The 20,648-nt window shown below is 37.4% G+C and overlaps 1 protein-coding gene and 1 pseudogene across 2 annotated transcripts in view; one reads left to right on the top strand and one right to left on the bottom strand.

Moving 5' to 3' along the window:
• The window catches only part of LOC110831902 (uncharacterized), a 42,994-nt gene extending 28,052 nt beyond the window's left edge, over positions 1 to 14,942 (top strand). Inside the window, exons 4-12 of the mRNA XM_087354529.1 lie at positions 1,636 to 1,818; positions 3,654 to 3,903; positions 5,330 to 5,553; positions 8,017 to 8,178; positions 9,198 to 9,311; positions 9,690 to 9,837; positions 10,057 to 10,146; positions 11,039 to 11,179; positions 13,315 to 14,942. Of these exons, the coding sequence (XP_087210655.1) occupies positions 1,636 to 1,818; positions 3,654 to 3,903; positions 5,330 to 5,553; positions 8,017 to 8,178; positions 9,198 to 9,311; positions 9,690 to 9,837; positions 10,057 to 10,146; positions 11,039 to 11,179; positions 13,315 to 13,448 (1,446 nt within the window). The 3' untranslated portion in view covers positions 13,449 to 14,942. The remainder of the gene's footprint in view (positions 1 to 1,635; positions 1,819 to 3,653; positions 3,904 to 5,329; positions 5,554 to 8,016; positions 8,179 to 9,197; positions 9,312 to 9,689; positions 9,838 to 10,056; positions 10,147 to 11,038; positions 11,180 to 13,314) is intronic.
• Positions 14,943 to 15,677: 735 nt separating this feature from the next.
• On the bottom strand, positions 15,678 to 20,230 carry LOC110831905 (uncharacterized; annotated as a pseudogene). Its single transcript, XR_002543748.2, has 3 exons — positions 20,213 to 20,230; positions 19,029 to 19,182; positions 15,678 to 17,133 (listed from the first exon to the last, which is right to left on the bottom strand). The product of XR_002543748.2 is annotated as an uncharacterized LOC110831905 (transcript).
• Between the last annotated feature and the right edge of the window lie 418 nt (positions 20,231 to 20,648).

Raw genomic sequence — 20,648 nt, 5'->3', positions numbered from 1 at the left:
CAGATTCCTCTCTCATTCTTGTAACTGATCGTCTTCTGTCAACATCACGTGGCACACCTAACGAGCGGTAATACGCGCATTAATATCCATGACCTCGGCAAACGCGATGTGTTGATACGAGATCGACAACTCAGTTCTGATCTGTCTCTCGCCACTACAAACGAAATTGTGACGTACTTCGGGTTACTTATTTTACTACACTGAGCAGAAAACAAGAAAACCTTGGTTCATCGCGTTATTTGATACAGAATTTAGGTCAATATTCTGACAGACACGTGACAGGCTGTGTTGTTAAGAGAACACAAAATTTGTTATGAATGTTTGCTTTTCAAGCGAAACATTAATTCAAAATTCTAATGAAAATAATAATCATATCTTTATTACTAACTAACTAACTAACTAACTAACCAGATGGCTTACGTAACCCGAAGGTTCATCACCGAATTAACCAAAGCCCTCCACCGGACCCTGTCCTGGGCCAACAAAATCCAGTCTCCTTCGACTCCTATCTCCCATAGATCCCGCCTGAGATTATCCTCCCTTCTACGTCTAGGTCTCTCCAGAGGTCTCTTCCCCTCAGGCTTCCCAAATAGTGGACCCAACCAACCAGATGGCTTACGGAACCCGAAGGTTCATCACCGAACTAACCAAAGCCCTCCACCGGTCCCTGTCCTGGGCCAACAAAATCCAGTCTCCTTCAACTCCTATCTCCCATAGATCCCGCCTGAGATTATCCGCCCATCTACGTCTAGGTCTCCCCAGAGGTCTCTTGCCCTCAGGTGCACGCCTCTTGTCCCATCCATGCGCGCTACATGCCCCGTCCATCTCATTCTTCTCGACTTAATCACCCTCACAATATTGGGGGAACAGTACAGATTTTTAAGCTAGTCATTATGCAGTTTTCTCCACGCCCCATCGTCTTCCCTCTTAGGCCCAAATATCCTCCTCAACACCCGATTCTCAAACACCTGCAATCTGTGTTCCTCCCTCAGAGTGAGAGACCATGTTTCGCACCCGTACAAAACAACAGTAAAAATTATTGTTTTGTACACTTTAATTTTCAGGTTCTTAGAAATCAGACAAAATATTTTGAACCTTCATTATTACTACTTTCTGAATTATAACAACAACAAAACAATTATAATAACTTTGAGAATGTAGAGGCGATGTGTTTAAACTGTGTTCTAGGGCTTTTGGAGTAAAAACCGTGTCCACAACAAATTTTTGTTAAAAAATTATAAGTTTCAATTGTTTATAACAAAAACCACGAAGCACACTGTTGATCAGAATCTTACAGTCGTTCACCTTCTTAATAAGCAACATTTAATTAATTAATTAAGTACTAATTAAACTGTGAACACAGATATATGATCCCATTCTTCTTTTTTGAAACCCGAATGTTCATTACCGTCTTCACAAAAGCTGGCCAGATACATTCTGACCACCTCCTAACACGTACCCTTCAGATTCATTTTAATATTATCTTCATGTCTACTTTTACTTCTTTCAAATGGTCTTATCATTTCAGACCATTCTCATAAGAAATGTAGTAAATAAATGTTTATTTATTCAACAAGAAAGGTAAATGATTTTTATGAGTGACTCTAATACTCGTTTTAATTACACGCATTGCAGGAAAATGCACGACAAGGTGGTTATGGTTGCTACGGACACTTGTCAGCCAGGGACTCTTGCAGCTCTCTAGCCACGCACGGCAACCAGCAGCTTCAGCGCGAGGAGGCGGTCGAATGCGCCCTGGCCATGCGCTCGCTGGAGCAGACATTTTGCCCGCCTTACCACGACCTCTCGTCCAATCAGGTGAGAGAACCGTCTGCTTCACTCTTCAATTAGAAGACGTACAATTTCGTAACCAGGAATTGTTCATCTGCGTGTCCGTCTGTCCCGAAAAACGTTAAACGGACTTTCGTGATATTTTATATCGATAAAAATTTGTCAACGTCCCATTTATGGTTAAAATTTTGACAATAATAACAGTCGATTTACCGGAAGACTGAAGCATTTTGACACGCCGAAGTGATAACCCATTCAGAATCTCCCGCCCACACAAAGGTCGTTGACCACAAAGAACTCTTCTATTCCCAAAGGACAAAAGTCATTGCTTGGCGGATGAAATAGTTCGCCTTAAGTTCTCGTTTTGAAATACATGAGAGCATTCACGGATTGAAAATCTAGGGGCATGGCGGAGAAAGTGGAGCAAGATTTTGCAATTCCAACGTTGAGTGATGTTAGGTTACGTTAGGTTGGGTTGGGTAGAGTTTATTTAGGTTGGGTTGGGTTAGGTTAGGTTGAGTGAAGTTAGGTTACTTTAGGTTGGATATGTAAGGTTAGGTTAGGTTAGGTTAGGTTAAGTTAGGTTAGGTTAGGTTAGGTTAGGTTGGGTTAGGTTGGGTTGGTTTGGTTTGGTTTGGTTTGATTTGGTTTTGTTGGGTTGGGTTGGGTTAGGTTAGGTCAGGTTAAGTTAGGTTAGGTTAGGTCAGGTTAAGTTAGGTTAGGTCAGGTTAAGTTAGGTTAGGTTGAGTGATGTTAGGTTACGTTAGGTTGGATATGTAAGGTTAGGTTAGGTTGGGTTGGGTTAGGTTAGGTTGTGTTGGGTTGGGTTTGGTTTGGTTTGGTTTGGTTGGGTTAGGTTAGGTCAGGTTAAGTTAGGTTAGGTTGAGTGATGTTAGGTTAAGTTAGGTTGGATATGTAAGGTTTGGTTGGGTTAGGTTAGGTTCGCTTAGGTTAGGTACAAAACTGTTGTCCACATCTCGGTGCTCGGTGCCGTTGGTTTTCGTTCCTACGCTCGGCGTCGGTTTCCACAACTTTTATTAATCCCAAGTCTTCCCTCCCCCATTTTCTCAACTTTCTCTGTACGTCGTGACATTCGACATCGATTTGCATAAGCCATTCCGACGCCTGGCGTCATTTTTCAAACTTCAGTTTCAAAGGCATCTTGGCGCTCAGTTATGCTAAATGTGAGGTGTTTTGGTGGCGTCGCAGCGATGAGCGTCTGTTATTCAGTAACTATCCCCATGCTTTAGAATCTTTCTTGAGAAGAGGAAAGTTTCTCGCGTTCTACGCAACAAGTAATGTCAAATCATTTCCACAACAACCAACCAACGGCACGTATTCAAATCCAATTCAATTCAGTCCAACTCACAAAATATTTTCTTAACATCCATTTTAATATTATTCGACAATTATGCTTCAGTCTCCAAATGGGTCTGTTCTCTCCGAGGATCTCACGTAAAATTTACGTATTTCTCGTTTCCCCCATATTAGCTAAAATAATATTAATAATAATGTCTATTTAATAAAGGGATAACATTATAAGCTTTTCATTCTACCCCAACTTATTTGGCATGACGAAGACGATAATAATGGAGTACAGACAAATGATATTCAGATTTATCTTCTACAACAAATGCGAAGTTGTAAAACTGAAAATAAACTGGTTTTAACCCCTCTTGAACAACCTCATTTTTGTATATTCGCATTAGACATCAAATTTGGGTTAAATTTTCGAGAGGCTATCAACCTCGATTAACGATAATGAGTCGACATTCTACAATCTTACTCGATGTATCGATACAAAAGATTACGCAATGAAACCTGACATTAACTAACAAACAAACTGTTCTTTCGAACCTCAGATTGTGTTGCCACAGCGGGACGGCGAAATGCTGACTTCTATGATGGGCAAGGTCCCGGGTTCGTACTCCGATCAAGCGATAGTGACATTGTGTGCACTCCGAGATGACGTCACCACTTCAGAGGCTCCCACCTGCGCCTCTGAGAAACTGACGCCTCAGTCGTCAGACCCCTTCCTGGGACTTCTGAGAAACGAGGACTCCAGCCAGCAGCACACGAGCCCGGAGCAAACAGAGGACGACGAACCACAGGGTGAGAAACGCACTTTGAAGCCCGAAGAAATTCAAGTAACATTTAAAGATTCGGTCCGTACCGCGAAGAAAACACATAACTTCACCATTACAAAGATCAACTGGTTAACCTTTTGAAGTCAAAGCTCGTCTAAATATTACGTATTTAAGAATTCAGTCCGTACCGCGAAGAAAACACGACACTTCACCATTACAAAGATCAACTGGTTAACCCTTTGAAGTCAAAGCTCGTCTAAATATTACGTATTTAAGAATTCGGTCCGTACCGCGAAGAAAACACAGCTCTTCACCATTACAAAGATCAACTGGTTAACCCTTTGAAGTCAAAGCTCGTCTAAATATTACGTATTTAAGAATTCGGTCCGTACCGCGAAGAAAACACAACTCTTCACCATTACAAAGATCAACTGGTTAACCCTTTGAAGTCAAAGCTCGTCTAAATATTACGTATTTAAGAATTCGGTCCGTACCGCGAAGAAAACACAACTCTTCACCATTACAAAGATCAACTGGTTAACCCTTTGAAGTCAAAGCTCGTCTAAATATTACGTATTTAAGAATTCGGTCCGTACCGCGAAGAAAACACAACTCTTCACCATTACAAAGATCAACTGGTTAACGCTGTTTAAGGAAATGATCGCTGTTTGAAGTGAGAATAGTACGAAACACGTAAATATAAAATGAAGAGTTATTAATTGTTAAAGTATTTTGGTACATATAATTACCATAAGGCTTTAAAGAATTAAACACCATTTGCAAAGAAGGAAATAGACAACCTAAACATCTTACAGTTTTCGTAAAATCTTTAAATTCTCTCACTGGACGACTATGAAGGGAAGTATTTAATGAGGCCTTCGTGGCAAAACAGTGAGTGTAGATGAGACAGTATTTGTCGCAAGTTGTAGGGATTGAGGCACATTCAGAAACATTTCAGAAAAAATAAACCAGGCACACGTACTCTGTGCGTGGACACGGTATGAACGCTATACGAATGCCTTGCGTATAAGACGTCAACAAATGATGGCTGTGTAGCGCACGTAAGAATCAATATTGATCACGTGACTGAAAAAACAAATGAATAATTCCCATGAAACAAAGAAATACAAAGATTTGTGTAGGATCTGAGCTTCTCAGGGCCGCGATTACAAATATGGCCGTATTCTTGGTTGCAGAACCGTCTGATGGATGTTTACCGACGTTTCAGAGGTCATTGCACTGATGATTGTCGTATGTGACCTAAATGTGGATGATAAAAATCATATGGGCATATTTATACAATTTAAGTTAATAATTTAAGTTTAATAAATGTTAAATGTCTCGTCTGACACTCTAAATCCTGAACAGCAAACGATGCAGAGAAGAGTCCAAGAGTTCGTCACAGATGCTTTACAATGTACGAGTTAAGTAATGATAATTTTTCTCGACAGGTGGCAGTGTATTGGAATGTCGATGGATCGATTGTTACGCGGTTTTTCCCGATCAAGAATCATTGGTGCATCATATCGAAAAAAGTCACGTTGAACTGAGGAAGGGTGAGGATTTTTCGTGTTTTTGGCAGGGCTGTCCAAGAAGGTCACGGCCTTTCAACGCCCGCTACAAGCTGCTAATCCACATGAGGGTTCATTCGGGCGAGAAACCCAACAAATGTCCTGTAAGTTGACGCAAATTATTTCTTTGAAAAAGTACAGATGTCTCGAAACAAATGCATCACAAAGCAGAATACTATAATATTACGTACAGAACTGAAGGCTTAATTGTTGATTTCAAATACTGGTTTACGATGATAACGTTTATTTATCGAGGGAAGATATAAATTGATTAAATAAATGCAAATACGTCCTGGAGCTGCTAACAAGCACGCACAGAGATGTATATATGTCGTCAATTGAATGAAGGACCATCATTGTGGCAGGTTTTAGGTATTTCGTGATAACAGCATTTATTATTTAGTGTTCTGTCTGACGACAGGTCCATATGAACAGGATCCTTCCATCCTTTTCTCGGACTGGGACCTGTTCATATACGTTCTTGGCAGATGATCCAGAAGTGGTTTGCCATTGCCTTCTTCTGTGTGTGAATGGAGTAATTGTTGGGATGCCACGAAGAAACCGGGGAAGCCCCCGGAGGGAAACTCCGTGTTTCCTAGACCACGGAGAAATCAAAATTACATTAAAGGGAAAATTAAGATTTACCGACGTTTCGGAGTTTCTTACTGACTCCATCATCAGGACCATTATGACCCTGATGATGGAGGCAGCAAATACCTCTGAAACTACGGCAAACGTCTACCAGGCTACACAGCGTAGCAACCCAGAAGACGAACATTTTCAAATGTGAGATGGTAAAAGTTGCGTCATATTGTGATATAATAAATATATATTGTTTAAATCTTGAATGGTCTAATGTAAATCGAATATTTCGATAAAGAACATAATTTAATATTTTAAATATTTTAAATGTTAATTATTGTAATATTTTAATATTTAATAAGAATTTATTGTGATTAGACGGACAAGATTTAAACAATTTTATATTTTCAAATGTATTCAGCTGATTAAATCGAAAAAGTTTGGTTGATCAAATGTCAGTATTGGGTTTCGAAATTCATGATCTGTAATACAGCGGTACATTTTTTTTTTTGTTATTATTTGTGAATCTGGCCCTGAGTTTTAAGTAGCAAAGGAAATAGACACTTGAATCCATTAACAGAGAGGAAATCTCTGGCTTAAGTAATCGTACAATTACTAAAGACTATTAGCCTATACTGAGATACAGGAAGGAAAATGTACGATGACCTGTCAGTAATTCTTATAATCAGGGGTGTGTCTGCCCAAAGTTTCGTCTAGAGACATTCCCGTTTCAAAGTTTTTAACGAGGTACGATGAAACATTGGATAAAAATTTGATGTAAAGTCTTGATGACTTGAAGATTCGAGCCGGTGGCGTCCTCTGGTGACCCGTCTTATTTTAAACTCGCTCTCAGGGGTCAATGCCATCGACATTGACATCCTTTCCGCGCCTTAGACCTAGATAATTCAAAGCTGGGACAGCAAAAACTTGTTTTCTTAACCGCGTGTACAGTTTTCAACAGATTCGTCTGCGAGACGCGTCCTCTTCTACGCTCTGAAGCCACGCGCCCTTCAACGGAACAGGATCACGCGTTTCGAATCAAAGAGGTTATTCACGATTTTCCTCAGTAATCACAGATTTCTCGTATATTATGGCTGTCTTCTGGGTTGTAGCGCCGACGTTTCAGAGGTCATGCTGCCTCCGTGATCATCGCCGTAAGAACTTCAAATTCCACTTAAGATTTTCGTGGTTTTCCTCAGTTCTCCTCGGCGACTGTGCTCAGAATATCTTGATGCAAAACATGGCCAATACAAGGTATATTCTTCAAAATCAACATTAAATGTTGATAATTTCAGTTCTCCGCTAAAATAGTCTTTGTTGTTAATACTACGTCGTTGACAACCTGTGTTGATTTTCGTTAGAAAAGTTTCACGTGCTACGTCAGTGTTTCCCAAATTATGGCACGAGAAAATAATTTAGGTAGTTCATGACAGAAAATATATTAATAACAACTGTACCAGAGTTCTGTCTGTTATCAGATGACTCAGATATACAGAAAATTCTTTGAAATTCTGCTAAAGCTTGTAACTTTCAGTGTATTATTTAGATTACCTCTTAGATGATGATAATGTTGCGTCATATTGTGTTGAATATATACTTGTTCAATTTTATCAGTCTAATCACAATAAAATATTATTATTAAATATTAAAATATTATTACAATTAACATTTAAATATTTAAAATATATTAAAATGATGCTCTCTATCGAAATGTTCGAACATTTGTAATAATATTTTAATATTTTAATATTTAATAATAATATTTTATTGTGATTAGACTGATAAAATTTAACAAGTATAATACCTCTTAGCTTAATCACTACGCGCTTCCTGATATCATGAAAGTCATTGGGGGGGAGGGGGGGTTTGCCGACAAGGCCAAGATCCCGAAAATTGCACACAAATATTTTAAAAGTCTCAGAAAAAAAATATATATATTTAAAAAAAAAACTACCAACTTGTGATCTGCACTTCAACATTTACAGTTCCAGGGGTGCACAAAAGCATTCTCCAGGCTTGAAAACTTGAAGATTCATCAGAGATCTCACACGGGAGAGAGACCGTACTCCTGCCAGTACTCCGGCTGCAAGAAAGCGTTTAGCAACAGCTCGGATCGGGCGAAACACCAGCGCACTCACGTGGACACGGTAGGTAACCTCTCTCGCGGTCTGCGGCCAGCTTTGCCACTACAATCTTCTCATGAATCGTACAGTGAGGACACCCAAAGCCTCCCCCGGGGGTCTAAGTAGCCGTAGACTACGTAAACATCTGTTCTATGACGATATATAAACAACAGAAGATATATTACCTTTATTGACGATTATAAAGTTCAGACTATATTAAAATTCCAACTGCAAATCTCCAAAGTTCAAAGACATTTGACGCTGTACCTCAGAGACAACGGTATATTTATCTGCTTAGCAGAGTGGATTCAGCTGGCTCAAGACAAGGACCTGTGTCGTGCTGCTGTAAACACGATAATGAGCCCTGGGGTTCCATAAATGCGGGAAATTTCTTTTAAATTTTTTTAATTATCTCGATTTCTTCCATCGTCCTTGTTTTAAAAAAAATAAAACCACGACGTTTCGGAAACTTGTTACCGAAACGTCGTATTTTTAAACAAGGACAGTGGAAAATGTCCAGATAATGATTTTTTTTAATGTAATCTGCCATCATCAGAACCTTTTAGAGGGAAATTATTATCTTGACTATGAGGACGCCGGCCTATTCAGTTACGTGTGCGTCGAAAATATAACTGTTTATGAAAAAAAAACCAAAAATAACATTGGTATAAATTTCATATGTGTCATAAACCCTCGAAAGAAAATTTTCCAAAATACAGACGAAACTTCATTAACGTACAAAGAACGCCAGTACCAAGTTCCCTGAGTCCACATAGATTTTGAACTCTTATTTTTAGACTAAAACAATTTAGAATGTGCCTACATGCGTCTACAAACAACTTCTAAAAAACAATATAGCTGTCTTGTCTGAGCATTGTAGTCTGGTTGACGTACACCGGTTTAAGAGGCACCTGCTGCCTCCATCTTCAGTTTAAAATACAGCCCACTCCTGAAATGTTCCGGAGGGCAATTTACTTCCTTTCCTGTGGGTTGGCGACATTACTCATGGTCCAAACTGTACCCCGTGTTCTTGTCTTGCGCAGAAGCCGTACGCCTGCCAGGTTCAGGGCTGCTCCAAGCGATACACGGACCCCAGTTCGCTGAGGAAACATGTCAAGAACCACTCGGCCAAGGAACAGGTGCAGATACGAAAGAAGGTAGAGCAACACTTTTCACCAGCTGTCGGAGGTGCTGACATCTCAGATCAGCCTTAAGAACTATCAGCTCCTTTTTTTAAAAAAAGAAATATAACGCAATAGAATGGCATTGAACTTGGAACTTCCCAATGTAATCCTTACAAAATGTAAGCCAAAATAAAGTTTTATGAAGGTTAGGTTTGTTAGTAATGATAATCACGTTTCAGCGAATTCTGCACGCAGATTAATTATACCGGCCCCTATAAACTAGAGTCTTGAAATATGCTTAATTTCAAACACCCCGAGTTACGGACCCTACACGACCAGGAATCTGTTGATAACGAGGCTACCACCCTCGACAAAAACACGTAACTGTAACCAAAACTTATTGCGTTTCAGATTCGGAGCGAAGACAGGGGTGTCCAGATGGTACCTGAAACCCCACAGGCCACAGATCACATCATAAAGCACGCGTCCTCTCCCGTCTCAAGAGAAGCTGCCGATTCCACAATGCTGGACCAGTCTTCAACGAAAAGATATCCAACAGGTAGGAAGCCTTCTCTGCTACCACACCGTCCACGGATATAAAATATTATATTTCATAAACACTAATTCTACCGGTTGTTTGTACAAGGTTACTTAGGGTTAGGTTAGGTTAGGTTAGGTTCTTTGCTTGACAACGAAAATCAGTGTTAATATCATGTCTGTATGTCCTTACATTTGCCTGAAGGACTTTCAAAATATTTCACCGATTTCTGTGTCACAGGGGCGTCCTATACTGACAATCAACTCAACCACGGCGCGGAGTATTCATGCCTTAGCGTGCCACAGAGACCTCTAGCGGGTGACCTTGACTGTAAGTATCATGCAAGTTATCCATAATGTAACTGTTCTTTAAATAAATGTGAAACTATTTAATATTTGCTTTTGTAAAATACAGAAAATAAGTACAGAGCGTACATAAGAACACCGTTTAACATCAAAATGGGTTATGATAGCAATGGATCACTATAAACTATAAAATGATGCTAGATTACAAAATTAACCTTAAGTAATAATTTTGATTTGAAAATTAAAATAATAATCACATCCCGAATCTGTCAATTTCAATATTAATAGTTCAAACTAATTTACGAAAATCCAATCAAAAAGTAGGATTTTCAATTCTCACGGTGGCTAGTGTGTCGTATGGGGTATGGTACCAGGATCATCAGAATCGCCCTGATGATGGAGGCAGCAAGGGCTTCTGAAACGTCCGTAAACTTCTACCGGACTACAAGGCGTAAGAACCCATAGCACGTAATTCTTAAATTCGTCTTTACACCTCACAGATTCTTAGAGGGTTGAACTATCTTGCACCGAAGTAATTTTTTTACAATTCTTCATCGTTCTTCGTGAGAAGATGTTAAGTGTCTGGGATAGTTGGTTGATATCATTTAGTAGATTACTACGAATGTGACTCATGAAAGTCATTTTAAGCATTTCGCGTCGTCTCTGCCCCTTTAGTCGACGCTGATACGTCACTGAACCACCCGGAGTCTAGACTGTAGCTCCCCTTCAGATAATGTGTGGCTGTAGCACCGTTAGGATGCATTTCCCGCTCCATTTATCGTTAGGACCTGAAACACGAGGTTCGCCTTTCGAAAATTTCGAATTATAGAAAGAACGTCGAGGGTACCCAACACCAAACCTTACGCAGAGTAAAAGCCAAATGCTTCAGCCGACATGTAACCAACTCTTCCTTACAGGCTTACAAACAAACGAACAGGAATTTCTGGACCACGTTCTGACAGAGACTGATGGATTTCCTTCTACATCCAGCCTTGAGGACGACATCTTGGAGTACATACCATTCGAATCGGTGAGAAGACTTCTGGGCGAACATGTCGGTGAGTGTATCTGGTAACTATATGTACCGCCTGCTTTAATAACCGGGAACGATGTGTTTTGTACATGGCTTTCGTATGATTTTTTCCTTTAAACAGCGATTAATTCCTTAAACAGCGTTAACCAATTCGTAATGGTGACGAGTTGTGTTTTCTTCGCGGTACGGACTGAATTATTAAATGATATTTAGACGAGTTTCGGTATCAAAAGTTTGATGATCGAGGACGAGAAATGTATTGAACAGAATTTTAGTGGGAAATCCTGAAGGTAAGCGAGATGTAATCAATTCAACAAACAAACAAACAAACATGTACAAATTTTCATCAAAATAAATGGCGTATTCGGCTCAAAGCAATGGACATTTAAGACGAGGGTGGAATGCTGTTTATTTGGAAGCCAAAGTGATTTTGTATTTCCTGAGCTATTTATAACTCAATGACCTCGCTACCATCTGTAAACCCATTCTGACCCATCTCAGAATGGGTAACCCCCAACTGTGAGCATCGGCGTAGGACACTCACAGTTTGTGTTTCTGAACTATTTTTAATCTGTTTTTAAAACACCATGTCAACTTAAAATCCTGAGCTGTAATGCTCTAATAATAGGGATGTCTAATTCAGAGATGGTCCACGTGTTAGTCAACTGAAGGTTTACAATTTGCCGGACACAAAAAATCCAATCTCTTTTCCTCACCAAGTCAAAAGTCACCTACAGAGTTTTTAAAAATCCACGAAGATGACATAAAAACTCCATGTCACGTGATTTTGTCAGACGAGGTACGAAACAAGTGGAATACAGTTATTAGGTCATTTAAATACGTCGGTAAACATCGACTAGACCAGTGGTATTCAACCTTTTTTGTTCGCGTACCCCCAGATATAATTTCTCTTCAACTTTGTACCCCCAAAGTTGTTGGTTTATAATCCAAGTTATATATATTATATAATCTACATCTAAAATAAATTAAATAAATTACTGATTATTCAGTGTTTATCATAAAATAATATATAATTTTTAAATTTCACGTACCCCCTAAGATGTCTTCGCGTACCCCCAGATATAATTTCTCTTCAACTTTGTACCCCCAAAGTTGTTGGTGTATAATTCTAGTTATACATAGCATATAATCTACATCTAAAATAAATTAAATAAATTACATTACTGATTATTCAGTGTTTATCATAAAATAATATATTTTTTAAATTTCACGTACCCCCTAAGATGTCTTCGCGTACCCCCAGATATAATTTCTCTTCAACTTTGTACCCCCAAAGTTGTTGGTGTATAATTCAAGTTATACGTAGTATATAATCTACATCTAAAATAAATTAAATAAATTACATTACTGATTATTCAGTGTTTATCATAAAATAATATATATTTTTTTAATTTCACGTACCCCCTAAGATGTCTTCGTGTACCCCCGGGGGTACGCGTACCCCAGGTTGAATAACACTGGACTAGACTACACAGCGCAACAACCCAGAAGACAGAAATCTTCATAATCATATTCATATTTTAATATTATCCGACCATCTAATTCTGTGTCTGACAAGTGGATATTTTCTTCATTGTTTTTACTGCAGTTCTACGAGAATTGTGTCTCCCCATGCGTGCTACATGTTCTGCTCGTTCGATTACGTTATCCATGACTTGGGCGTACAAATTATGAAGCTCCTTATTATGTAGTTTTCTCCAGTCTTTTGTTAATTTCTATCTCTTGTAGATACAAATGTTCTAAAAAGTCCAACCACGTTAAAATGATATTTTTCTGGTCCTTGGGTTTTCAGGTAGAACGCTGGAATATACGTAGACTTTTTTTAATTTGAATAGAAATAAGGATTCTCCGATGTTAAATTCTCATAATTTCTTCGTGAAAATGAATTTGATCTGTTATTTGTTTCCAAGCTTTATCAGATTCCGAACGATCTCTAATATCTGGAGATTAAAATCTTGATCGTGGTCTCCCGGGTCACGAACTCGCGTTATCTTGCACATTGCGTAAGTGATGCATCCGCTGACAAGACCCCACAGCCTCGTAGCTCGAAGACCTATAAGGTACATTAGCTTTCTGCGTTAAAGCAGCCAGCCAGAGGTCCTCGTTTCATTAACCGGCACCTGTTCCATCTTCTTCCAGAATATATCGATTCCGCTCTCCAGGAGCAGCTGGAGCTGGAATGTGACATTGAACAGCAGTTCCTGGAACTGAGTCATCTGGAGCGGTGTTCGCCGAGTCAACTGTCAGCCATTTTCCAGCAAGATCAATCATAACAAGATGTCTGAATACTACAAAAACATTCGAAGACATTACTTTCAATATTGTACTTCAAAGACACTCCATAATTCTGAAAACTGAACAGATATTTTATAACTAAGAAAATAAATTCAAGTTTAATATTATCCAAGCAGGTTTTTGTATAGGTGTAACATTTCTACATTTTCAGGTTTTCGTTACAAAATTTCTCGTTATTTTTGTGTGATTTTAAAACAATTCGGACATGGGAACAAATTCAAGCAAAATACGAGATTCTGATCAAAGGTTCTCGAGTTGTTAAATGCGACAGACGGATGGACAAACAGACATGTCGAAGCTATCAAACTCGTTTTTAGGAATGCACCTGCAAATATTATATTTTTATACTCGTAACTAAGTCATTTGAAACAATTTTACGACTCGTACTGAAACTCGTGTGTAGAGTGTTCCCACGTCATTCAGAGATTGGGGTAGATATATTTTTTTTTTAAGTAATGAACATAAAATGTTTATAAGATAGTGTAATTGCGTCATATTGTGAATATTATATCAATTATTTATTTTAATCCGTCTGATCACAATATTTAAAATTTCTTATAATTAAGATAATAAAATATCATTGATGTTCCATATCGATTGATCGATTTACATTTCGGAACATTTACACAACAAATGTTCCGAAAAGTAAATCGATCAATCGATATGGAACATCAATGATATTTTATTATCTTAATTATAAGAAATTTTAAATAAAATTATATTGTGATCAGACGGATAAAAATAAATAATTGATATAAAATGTTTACCAAAACATTTCTACAACATGCTGATGGGAGAAATGGCCAAGTTTTATTTGACTGGATCTTGTGGGTGTGAACGTGTATTTCTACGCACTCTCGTAAACAATTAAATTCAAATCCTGTCTGAGAGCAAGGAAATTAGGTCTGAACTGGGACACGCCTTCAAGGTTTGATTGTCCGTCATTAATGTGATACTGAGTTTGAAGAAAGTTAACTGTCACAATTCTAACAACTGCATTGCATTACACTTTATAATCGTGTAACAGTATTATGATAAGTTCTTCCAAAGTTCTTCTTTAATTGTGTGTACATACATTTTTTTTTCCCGTAAAACATCAAATTTGTGTAAAATTCTGTGTATATCATTTATTCAACTAAAATATTTATATTTTTCCCATTGTAGATATTCTGTACGAAGTGTGAATTTGAAATAACTGACTGGATGCATTTCCAATTGATCTCACTGCAAAATGTACATAACAAATGTAGTAAATTAACAAGACGTATTTGTAGTATTAGTGATCTGCATTATTTAAATACCCTAGTTCTGTACAAAACATTTAATGTCCAGAGATTATCAAACATCAGAGGTAAGGCACGATTATTATGATACGTACCGGTACCATAAAAGAGTTTTAATATTGGTACAAAATATTGTAAGTACTGTATTTTTTAATATAAAAGCAATAAATATGCAATTTAATTAAAAGTGATATTACGCACTGATTCAAACAAAATTTCCAACGTTAATATGTATATACAGAGAGATTTATGTTTCTTGCCTGTAAATACATAATCGACTATAAGAAGAAGATAAGCCATATACAGGGTGATTTAACATTAATTTTAATAAATTTTGAGGATATTCTAAATGACGACAAACAATAAACAAATGCAAATAGACCCTGGTACATACCATCTCTATTTTTAGGTGGATACACTTCAAATTTGTACGTATCATGTGCTGAGATGTCATGGTCAGTACTGTACTCACGTATGTTGGAATTATTCTGATCAGCTGTGGTTTCTTATGAATTAAGAAGCCGGCAGGTTACTCAACTACGAGAAATTTTGGAAATTCTAATTTCTAGCTCTTTCGGAGATCAGGTTAGGTTGGTAACATTTGAAAAACTGAAAAAATAAATCGGTCCTAGAATTTATTTTTCACCTATTTTAACCACGAACCAAATTCACACATGTTAGTCTCGGAACATTCTCAAGTGATTTATAACAAAAAGTCATAACGTTACTACGTTTATGTTGGTTATACCCAAAATTCGTGCACTGAATTCTATCGAGACAGCAGAATTCAAGAATTTTACATTCATGTTATTAACACATATTTAAACATGATGTAAAACAGCTGGTTTAAACCATCCTTGGCAATTCTTCTGCGTCATGTTCGGTTTTCAACATATCACAGAGCATATACGTAAACTACTGAGGCAGTTTATAAGTCCATTTATTAAAAATTTGCAAAGGTAATATGTTACACACAACAAAATTCTCAGCTTCTGGGCAACTTCGTAATTTTAGTCGCCGGATTTTTCAATTAGAGCAATTTTAAAGGAAATCTTGAAGGCAACAGTTACATTTTATGAATTGTCTTAACACGCATTTTTAAGAACGTGATATTAATTAAATCGCTTAAATTTTAAAAAATATATATTTTATGTCACCAAATGCAAAACTACACTTGACCGTCTAAGAAAACCTAGGCAAAGCAAGTGATGATCCTATTATATTATAATAGGGAGAATCACCGATTTCTTTCCCACGAGATAACATTCTACGTTGCGTGGCATGTAAGCCAACGTTCTTTTACTGACTAGATTAGTTTTATTAACCAAGAACAGTTCAGTATAATTATAATATAATAATTTTCTGATTATTTTAATAAATAAATTTTTTAAATGTTTATTTATTTATACTTTACAATTATGTTCACTATATGTTTGGTATTTCGTTTTATAAGGAACTCTATTGGCGACTTTAAGAAATTTTGAATGAATTGTGACGTTCGTTATAGCGAATGTTCGTAAATCGAACGTTCGTAAATCGAACGTTCGTAAATCGAATGTTCGTAAATCGAACGTTCGTAAATCGAATGTTCGTAAATCGAACGTTCGTAAATCGAATGTTCGTAAATCGAATGTTCGTAAATCGAATGTTCGTAAATCGAATGTTCGTAAATCGAACGTTCGTAAATCGAATGTTCGTAAATCGAACGTTCGTAAATCGAACGTTCGTAAATCGAACGTTCGTAAATCGAATGTTCGTAAATCGAACGTTCGTAAACATAGAGTGTCTCAGCTTCTGGGCAACTTCGTAATTTCAGTCGCCGGATTTTTCTATCAGAGCAATTTTAAAGGAAAGTTTGAACGAAAACTCTTACATTTTATGAATTGTCATACGCATTTTTAAATAATATTATATTAATTAAATTTATTTGTTCATCAATCAAATTAGTAGTACAATCTCCATGTTAAGTGCAAATCTTAATTCTAAATTATCATATTCTGTGTCATTATAACAGAAACTGTGACGATATTTTTAATACTGAGTACTTGAAATTAATTTAAGGATATACAGGAACTACGATCCTGTATTTTTCATCCACTCTTGAAGGATATTCGTAAGGCAGAGCATCATCAGGTACATACAAGAAGCCAGGAGCCCTGGAAACTACTGCATCTGTGGCTTTGGCTGAGAAATCAAGACTCATAGTACATCGGTTCTTCTTCGTTGTTTCGTCCTCCAAATCTTGGGCCATCTTCCTTCGAGTACGATAATTTGAAAGGTTTGCCGTAGTCCGCCAGGGCCCTGCTCGCTACTGCGGACTCTTGGGCGGACGACGACGGCCAAGGATCGAAGCGACTTTGGTGCAAACCCTCCGCGCCGTCTGCAAAATTCGCACACACTGGACTCTGTTCTTGCTAGCTTCTGGGTTGTCCATTAATCAGAACTAATTACATTCATTTTCCGGTAGGTAAATTGTAAAATGAGTATTTTCCTCTGTGTTTCGAGAGTCACACACTTCACACAGATGAACAGGTTGTGTTATACTAGATTAGATTAGATTTCGTCATATCAGGTTAGGTAAAGAAATGTTAGGTTAGGTTAGGCCAGGTCAGATTAAGTTAGATTGTCAGGTAAGGTCAGGTAAGGTCAGGTCAGATTATGTTAAGTTAGGTCAGGTAATGTCAGGTTAGGTTAGGTGAGGTCAGATTAAGTTACATTAGGTCAGGTAAGGTCAGGATAGTTGAAGTCAGATTAAGTTAGATTAGGTCAGGTCAGGTGAGATTAAGTAGATTAAGTCAGGAAATGTCAGGTTAGGTGAGGTCAGATTAAGTTGGATTAGGTCAGGTGAGGTCAAATTACGTCACATTATGTAAGGTCAGGTCAGGTCACATTATGTTAGATTAGGTCAGGTTAGGTTAGGTGAAGTCAGATTAAGTTACATTAGGTCAGGTAAGGTCAGGTTAGGTCAGATTACGTTGGAATAGGTCAGGTGAGATCAGATTACGTCACATTATGTAAGGTCAGGTCAGGTCACATTATGTTAGATTAGGTCAGGTTAGGTTAGGTGAAGTCAGATTAAGTTACATTAGGTCAGGTAAGGTCAGGTTAGGTCAGATTACGTTGGAATAGGTCAGGTGAGATCAGATTACGTCACATTAGGTAAGGTTAGGTTAGGTTAGGTTAGGTGAGGTCAGATTAAGTTACTTTAGTTTGTGTTCGGTTGATTTCGTTTGGATAAGTCTAGCTTGTGTTAGATCCTGTTACTTTGGATTGTTTTGAATTACTTTGGTGCAGTTTGCGAAAGTGGATGAATTTTCACAGGTCACTAAATCGGGATGTTTTTCGTCGTGTTCCTAGCCTTTATCCATCCGAAGTTAAAGACTCCACCTTAACCGAAGGACAAAAACCAAATCACTTCCTCGAGGATGTTATCTTTCTTCCTTTATAATGTCCCCGCCGAAACAAATAGTAATATTTTTGGCTCACTTCCTTGTTTTTGTTATTGAAAACATTTTCGTCTGCTCTCGACTCCAGAACATTTTCATGGCGTCGTAACTTTCCTATAGCCTCTTCCTTGTCTCAAGGAATAAGCATGCCAAGTTTCGGTAAAATCGGTATATCAGTTCCGGAGCTATAATTCAACAACCGTCCAAATACACACACACAGAAAACTTCAACTTTGTATTTGGATTAATCATATGTGACCTTGAAAAATTCAGACTCACGGTATGGGTGCGTTGAAGAACTTCTGAACAACAGCCGACATGAAAATTGAAGTAAATTAAATTTCTTCACCATTCACAAAGTTAAGAGGATGATACATAACACGGCAGAATCTAAACTCAGAAATGTTTACTCTCAAAATAATCAACAGTAAATTTTAGTCAAAAATTTGAAGAAAGAGTCCATTCAGAAGACACAAGCATAGATGATAGGATAATATTAAAATAGTTCTGAAATAAATAGTATACGCACTGAATTCATCTGCCTCAGGAAAAGTCAAGTGGCAGGCTTTTGTGGAAACGGTAATGAACATTCGAATTCCACGCACGAAAGGCAATTTTTGTCATAATTAAATTATGGAAAAGAAATATCGAAAGGGGCCCGTCGTTTGTCGACAGAAATTTTAATTTAAGCCATTTCCAAAAGGTCACGCTTTCATTAGTCTTTATTTTCAGAAAAAAGAAATAGCCGAAACGTCCTGGTGAATACTGAGACGTATTTACATTACACTTCTTAAAAATCACTAATTTCAAAATGGCGGCCCGCTCTCACCTGAACAAACACAGACACAAAGAGTAAAACCAGGAACATGGCGGCGACGGTCCTCAAGCAATGCGTCCAGCGAAACCTTTCGTGAGTGCGAACTTCTGACATATAAAACCCATAATCTGACAACTATAAACAATATTAAACCTGCTACTAAAGCCTATATGGTCCATTGTGTTACTTAAATAACCCAAGAAGTGGCCCTTATTGTCGTGCAGATACCACCTGGTGGAGGTTCGGAGTATTAATTCGTCTGTCTTCCGGTCAGCTGTGGTAAGAAGTACTGAATGTAAGAATGGTATATGCGCTTCTGAAATGTTAATTGAAGAATTGGCTGCCTTTTCTGAAGTAAGAGTATCGATACAGCAAGATTATTATTCTAGATATAAATATTTACTTTGGTTAATATTTTAATATTTTCCGTCAAATCACAATTTTAATAAGATAATAAAATATAAAATATTTAAAATATCATTTCACGTTCCGCATCGAATGATCGATTTACAAATTGAAACGTCTCTTACGACATGTTTCGGTTATATTTAACCGTCCTCAGGTATAAATTAGATTGGTAAATTTAAAACTCGAATTACAATCATTTACAATGTTACGCAGTTTATTGAAATTCACAATATGACGCAAATATACTACCTTATTTACTTTGGTGTTGCATATAACACGAGAAAAAGTTTCATACAAATCGCAGTGTATTCATCAAACAAAACATTCCAGTTAGCGAGTTATCACAGAGGTAACGTTCTGATCAATATTTCTTATATATTCGGTTCTTATTCAGATCGGGGTAACTTATATATTCGGTGACCTTCCTCAGTACCTCCACGGGAATGGATTAAATATATCGATAATTCTATCTCCAGCGTGTCTCTTTATATTAAGCTAGTAACTAATCTGTTTTTCTTCAAACAGTTGTTACGTTGAATTCTCTGACCTAAAATTCAATAATTTTAGGGTAAATGTGTCTGTGGGATTCCTAAATACCAGCTAAATACCACAGGAAGCGATTTATTTATATTCCATGCAATCATAAAGTTAATATACGCTGTGACATTTGTAAGGATGTCTTCACATTCGAGTTTTTCGATAATCGAAACGATTTATCGATAGATAATGCGTGTTACATGGAACAAATAATCGAAAAATAAATTGTAAAAATACAACAAAATTCTTACCAGGAAGTCACACTTCATCCTGTTAGAGGTGTCGTGTTTTTAAAAATGTAAATCAATAATGTCTACAATGTTAAACGTTTAAAAATCACATGAACCACTTTTCCTCTAAGGCCTTTAATTCTCATTGCAAGAAAAATGATGCTAATAAATGGCATAATAAGTATTAATGAGATCCTAAACAATAGCAAATTCCTCACAGTTTACGTAGCGAAACAGTTGCTGCGAGCTCAGGTTATAAAAAGCGAGATAACAAATGTAATAAATAACTCGATTATCGATGCAATTTTTGTGATTATACCACGATAAAATATCTTGTGAAAAGTGAGGTTATTGTTACTTCCATTTTATGTTTACTTTGTACTCTGTGATTCATAGTAGCTGACAACGATTACCATCACAACACTTCAAGATTACAAAGATCGATTGATCGACGCTG

This window comes from Zootermopsis nevadensis, unplaced genomic scaffold (genome assembly GCF_977971745.1).
Source record: "Zootermopsis nevadensis isolate Lab colony 2312 unplaced genomic scaffold, Znev_1.0 Znev_ptg000023l, whole genome shotgun sequence".
NCBI classification, from domain to species: domain Eukaryota; kingdom Metazoa; phylum Arthropoda; class Insecta; order Blattodea; family Termopsidae; genus Zootermopsis; species Zootermopsis nevadensis.
The sequence above is the reverse complement of the archived record's forward strand: the minus strand, read 5'-3'. Positions and strand labels throughout refer to the sequence as shown.